Here is a 6,333-nt window from a genome sequence, read left to right as displayed (position 1 = left end):
CAATACCGATAATTTCTGAACCTGGGCTCTGATGTTCTGCACATCACTAAGACTCTTCAGCACAAGCCAGAGTTGTGTCCGTTGTCAAACACGTGATAAACACCTTCAGTGCAGACATTTTGCTCAAATTCTTCAGCTCTGCATGCAATTACAAGGCTCTTCCAAGGCTACAAAAATCACCCCTTTATTATTTTGGAGGAACCAGATGACTTGTTTTTTTTTCCTAAATAGCCATCAATAAAAAAAATTACTAAAGGAAGATGCCAGATCAAACTGGCTACTGAATTGTGATAGTATGAGAGCTCCAACAGGTCGTTTGGTGGCCTTACTTAGCCACACCACTTCTGTCTGAAACAAAAAGGAAGTGTGGGGGGGGGAAATGCTCCAACATATGAGGCAATTATGAGTACACTGCACATGCGCTCAGACTAAATCCCAGTTTAGAGAAAGCAACAGATGAGTAAAAATAGTCCTAGGAAGGTTCTATTTTTTGAAGAAAAGCTCAATCAATCATGAGATTAATTAAAATTCTCAGAAGGAAAACACATAAGACAAACAATCACTGATGACACTTTTTAATTTGATATGGTCAGAGTTTTTCAAAGTAACTTGTAAAACCAACAGAATAAGACAGAACTAGAGGATAGGCAAGTTTCATATTTACAGTCATTCAGAAGTAATAGTGTAAAAGCATATCTCAAATAGTGGTGACAGAAGCATGAAAACACACAAAGAATAATATTTTAGAACATTATTAGAATTTTATATTATCTTAACCAGTAAAAGAATTTGTTACATTTTTTACTGCCTAATTCACCAACTCCTCCTAAAAAAAAAAAAAAAAAAAGGTGCCACTTTTCTCTTTGTAAACAACAAAAACTTTAGTTTTTCCACACACTGAAGTGGCACAGTAGAGTTAACACTAATGCTCTATTCTTCACCATTAAATTAAAAAACCCAGTTGGATAAAGGGAAAAAACCAGACCAAGTCAGTGTACTCATTCAGTTGGATTCTGGATGACAATCAGGAAGTAGTCTTTATCTGGAGAGAAAAAAACCAACATAATTATGCTTTCATTGCTACTATTTATTCACAGCAAAGTAAATTTCAACATTTTATCCTATCTCACTGATACAACATGGGAACTATATAGTCCTGACATTCCTTTTCAATGAACAAAACAGGCTTGGCATGTCAGATCGCTTATTTTTATGAGTCTGACTGACAAAAAGTCTCTGCTTTAGAAATTTCATGCTCCCAAGACCAATTGAACTTAACTCAGTTTGTGCCTAGGAGATAACAGGAACTGGCACATGCAATGATGGAATCAAAAGAGGTGGTGCAAGACAGATTTCCTTTATCTCCCAGCCACACTGCTGGGCTACAGTGGCTGTAGCTACATTTTTTGCTGGAACAATGCTTATTCCTCTTTTCATCCTTCATATGGAAACCAAAGGCTGCTTCAGCATAAACCCCAAAGCCTGTTTTAAGATCTGCCTTGACCAGTCCCCGCAGAGCAGTCTACTGCAACTGCAACCCCCTCCTCTGCCTCTCCATCAACACAATCCCACCACGGAGCCGATGCCTTATGAAGGAGCAAAGCTGAGTTCCTGCCACATTAGTGAACTGTACTCATCTCATTGCTTCCCGTCTCCTAATTTGATGAAATACTGAGAACGTTTCCTGAAAAGAAGGTTGCTGCTGCTATAGCCTACAGTTCATGACTGCAGCTACATTATGCTCTATTCCTTTTCTCTGAATGGGAAAATCTATTAAGACTGGTTTGCTTTATCATTTAGTCTACAGCACTGAACCAAAAATGCTCTCAAAACATATTCCTTCCCAACTCTTGTGGTTTTATACTGAAAAACAGAAAGTATGAGAGGCTGCAACACACTCTCAAACCCTATTTAACACTTTCAACTTTGATCAACATGAAACAAGGAAAGTGATTTCCCACATTCAAACATGAAAAGTCAACTTAGGTCACTGATAAAAGCTTTCTACTCTGAGGAAAGCAAAACAGCTTCTTGGAAAAGATTATACAATATGAATAAAAACAGCAGACAGAACTTTTCTCTCAGGCTGATAGTGTCAATCTCAAAAGAAAAGAATTCTGCTGGATCCCTTGATGCCTGCTTTCACCCCACTCACTTTTACCTGGTGCAACCATGATTTCGTTTTTCTTGGAGCGGATCCGCAAGAACGTGAGGTCGTTCTGGGGATCAATGTCTCGCACAGTGCTCCTTGCCTTCATGATGAAGCTGTGCATGAGGCTCGCATACTGAATTGTTGTGGAGTTGTCCATAGTACTTTTGATAGGAATACCTGCAAAGAAACAGGGGACACAAAGGGTTAGTGGCATCATCAGGTCCAACTGGGGTGGCTATTTAACCTTAAGCAGATGTTGTCACTACACCAGGGATTAGGAGTGTTCTTTTTAAAGGTTTAAAATAACAACATGAACATAACTGTTTACCTCAAGTAGCATCAGTGCTTTACTTTTGCTTTTTCATTTATTTATGAGATTTATAAATAGAAATAAATAATAACAAAGATAAATATTGGGGTGGGGCAAGAAAGGAAATAGCAATGTTTCAGTTCTGTTCTCCTGACCAGGGACAGCTTTTCCTTTCAGAAAAACTCCTGAACATCACAGTTAAATGATATTCAAGTAAGCTAGGCTGGGATCAGCATTGATTACAGGGGACATCAGCTGCTGTAGCACACAGTTACAAAGCTGAGACCCCAACATTTGGCCGTATGACCTGATGCAGCCCTGTAAGGTCCCTGGTTCAATTCCTGTGCACCAGCCAGGAGGGCAGACACACTGACACTGTCTGGCCAGGGCTTTCCCTCTTTTATATTTCTGCCACCATTAAATATGTTTTCCCACAAAAAGCCAGTCAAAATTCAGCTCATGTGTCAGAACAATGCAGAAGCCAACTACCCAGTACTGGCATGGCAGAAAAACTGCTGCAGGTGTATGTTTAAGTGCAGCTTTAGCCTGGAGAGCACAGTCCATTACTCAGCATCATGAAAAAGCAGCAGGCAGGAACACAAGCTGCATACAAGTCCACAATGATCTGATCTTCAAAATATTCATATATAGCTGCTATCCATCATCTTTTCTAAGGATTATTTCCAGGAAATACTCAATTTAAATTATAATCACACCGTTTAAAGAAGTTGGGCTGCGCACGGTATATTTAGAGTGCTCTGAGCAAGTCTGCTCTGTTGGACCCTTCAATGACTCCCAAAAGAGACAACGAGCTTATGAGTTTCCTGAGGCCATGAGCATGAGGCAGGTGCTGAGCCACCTGAGCCTGCCAAGACAGCAGCATTCTGGACATGCATAGCAGCAAGATTTCAGATTTCATGAGAGCTTTTAGCACTGCTGATAAAGGTTTGATTTTGACAGAACAGTCTCAAACACTAGCGTAACTCAAATATTCCTAAGCTTTTACAATTTATTTTAATTTATTTCCTAAAATAATACAGTGAGACTGCAGAAAAGCAGAAAGAGGAATCCAATTTTCTCTTGTAGCCTAACTGTTGTCTATCTGCTTTGGCTACAGAAAAACCCTTGCTCAAGACAGAGAGTAACTGAAGGGCAGGGAGTACACTCAGTGGCCCTTAAAGTGCATGTTTAGAGTAAGTTATATCTCAGAAGACCAAGACTGACACAATACCTTCAGAATTAACAACAATGATTCCCTGCACTCCTTTCTGGCTCTGAATTCGCTTCAGTGTTTCTTCCACCTCAGCCTGAAAATGGAGAAAGCACAAATCAATAGAAGATTACAGCTGCTATTTGCCTTCCACCACAGCTTTGTAATAATGTGTCTGAAAATGAAGCTGCACAAAGGTGAGACAGTACCCACACTGTTCTATACACCAAAGTGTCTGTACGACCTTTTCTGCATAACCTTTTCAGTAGTTTTCCGTCACTCTTCTCTCATTTGTGAGAACTCCCCTCTAATCCTTCCCTCTCTCCTCCTCAGCCCTCCTGCAACATCACACATCAGTTCCTTACTGTAGGCTTGCAACTGGAAGGCTCATTAGTCAGACTGCTACAATTTAGGTGGCAAGCAAAAATCATGTATGAAAATATACATGGAATTTATAAAAAAAAGTAGAAAGACATACATTCTGTGTACAAAACTACCTTTTTTTATCAAATAAATGCTAAGAACAATTATAAATAAGAAAAGTGAGGGGAAAACCAATGAATAAATGTTATTTATTCATGTTGAGATAGCTACAAGATTATAGCCACTAACAATAATTTACAACTTTGCAAAATCAACTTAAAAAAAAAAAGGAAAAATGGAAACTGAAGGGTAAGGCAATAGTCCCTTTTCCTTCTCTGTAAACATCACCATCAACTTAAGAAGAGCTTTCAAATCCTACTGCACAACTTCCATTGCTACGAGACATCAATCAAAATTTAACTGTAGGTTGTCTAACAGGATCATAAAACCTCAGCACCTGAGCTGTTTTCCATAGCTGGGTGAGGATTTGGCATTTTTTTATTCCCATTCAAGGAAACAGAGACATGCAGCATCTTTCAGATCCTGCAAGAGAGTCCACACAGAAATGGTCTAGGAGGGAAGACAAGAATCACCTGAGCTTGGGAAAGGTGAAATCTGTATGGGGCGTTTGGCTGAGACAGTTAACCCTCTCTCCATTCCCACCCCACAGGAAACGAGCGCAGTCATGTTATAAGCCTTGTTTGCTGAGAAAAGGACTTGTCCTAACAAAACATCATGGCCCCAACCTCCGAATGTCCAGCAAACTCTCTGCATAGCACTGTTGGTATGGGTAGCTTGGAGGAACATAGACTGGTAAGATGGTACCACCTGAATTGGTCTTCGTGAAGCAGAGTTTTTCTGTCTTAACCAGCACAGAAAAGACCAGTCTTTTCAACAAAGCTCTTGATTATTTCTGTATGCTGGGACTATTTTCAAATGGCAGTCAAGTGAAGTGAAAGAAAGAATAAGCTACAGGGTGCACAAATGCTTAGAGAAAAACAGTGGCAAACTGTTAAGTCTGAAATAATTTCCTGACTATTTACTATCTGTATTTAAGTCCTGATTTGTCAAATACTTTTCTTCATTAGACTGTAACAAATTCGGATGCAAAGCATCATCCATGCAGAACGATACTGACTTTTAATTTCTTCTAACAACCAACAGATAATATAACTCACAAGGTGGGATGATCTGCTCTAACAGTTCACTGCTGTTGACATGTCTTGCTCCTGCCATTCTTACTCCCCGACACACATGTACCACTTCACACACACTAGCTCTGGTGCTTGTCCAACGCCTCCACAAGTCTGTTCAACTTGCCAGACCAGCAAAAATAATACTGAGAAAGAAATTATATATTTAGCTTGTGAAACAAACAAAAAAAGGCTGAGTAACTACAAGAGGTAATATATGGGGAAGGGAGGATGCACTCTGGAAAAGCAGAGCGAATACTCCCCCAGCACCAATTTGTTCTTATATAACCTTTGCTGTATAAACAACTATAACTTTTATATTCCTTTTTTTCATCTACAAAGCTTTAACTCCTAGGTTTGCCTAAAAATGTCTTATTAGAACATTTCCATTGCCCATTTATAACTTAGATCGGTAATTGTTTCTTTAGAAACTTTTCTACATATTTTGAGCCCGAATTTCATGAATATGTGCTAGCCAACAACACATCTGAACAAGAAGCAACCTCCAATACAATTACAATAAAATAAATACGTTCCAGGTTCCACAGAATGTTAAACAACCAGTTGTCTTTTTTTCTCCCCGATTGCTTTCAGTTTTAGGAATTGTAACCTGGTGGCCATAAGAAATGCAAAGATATCGCTCTGACTGTATCTTTAGCCTGCCGTCGCACGGCGTATCTCAGTGCTTGGCAGAATTAACCGAAGGTTTACGGGAACAATGCGCTTTCCACCGCAATGATATGGGGCAGCGCGCAGGCTGGGCTCCGCCGCACGGTGACACCCCTCCGTGACAACGCAGCGGCCTCCTCAGCCGCCGGTGTGTGAAACACCGACCAGCCACGCGATACCTGAAACCTCCGCCCAAAACACCCGCTTCACAAACCCGGGGCCCCACCCGCGCGTTCCCAGCGCAGAAACCGAACCCGAGCCAAGCCGGGGGGACTAAGAGAAACCGGAGAGAGACGAAACAGCCGCCCACAAGTGGGTGGGCGCAGGGCGGCGCGGACGAGGCAGCCCGTCTGGCAGAGGAGCTGCCAGTCAGAGAGGGACCTGGGGGTGTTGATTGACAGCCGGCTGAACAGGAGCCAGCAGTGTGCCCAGGGGG

At 41.1% G+C, this 6,333-nt stretch overlaps 1 protein-coding gene across 2 annotated transcripts; it reads right to left on the bottom strand.

Annotated features, from left to right (window-relative positions):
- Positions 1-559: 559 nt before the first annotated feature.
- Positions 560-5,238, bottom strand: DYNLRB1 (dynein light chain roadblock-type 1). 2 transcript variants are annotated; one of them, XM_026861984.1, is made up of 4 exons: positions 5,214-5,238; positions 3,694-3,769; positions 2,162-2,329; positions 560-1,042 (listed from the first exon to the last, which is right to left on the bottom strand). In XM_026861984.1, the coding sequence occupies exons 3-4, from the start codon at positions 2,307-2,309 to the stop codon at positions 999-1,001; spliced, it is 192 nt and encodes a 63-aa protein (XP_026717785.1). In that variant the 5' UTR covers positions 2,310-2,329; positions 3,694-3,769; positions 5,214-5,238; the 3' UTR covers positions 560-998. The 2 variants fall into 2 exon arrangements, with proteins under 2 accessions (XP_026717785.1, XP_026717784.1); XM_026861983.1 differs by lacking the exon at positions 5,214-5,238 and adding an exon at positions 3,886-3,964.
- Positions 5,239-6,333: the final 1,095 nt, after the last annotated feature.

The sequence above is a fragment of the Athene cunicularia genome, assembly GCF_003259725.1.
Source record: "Athene cunicularia isolate RWA chromosome 20 unlocalized genomic scaffold, athCun1 chr20_part1, whole genome shotgun sequence".
Lineage (NCBI taxonomy): Eukaryota > Metazoa > Chordata > Aves > Strigiformes > Strigidae > Athene > Athene cunicularia.
Note: the sequence above shows the minus strand (reverse complement) of the source record. Positions and strands in the feature narration are given on the sequence as shown.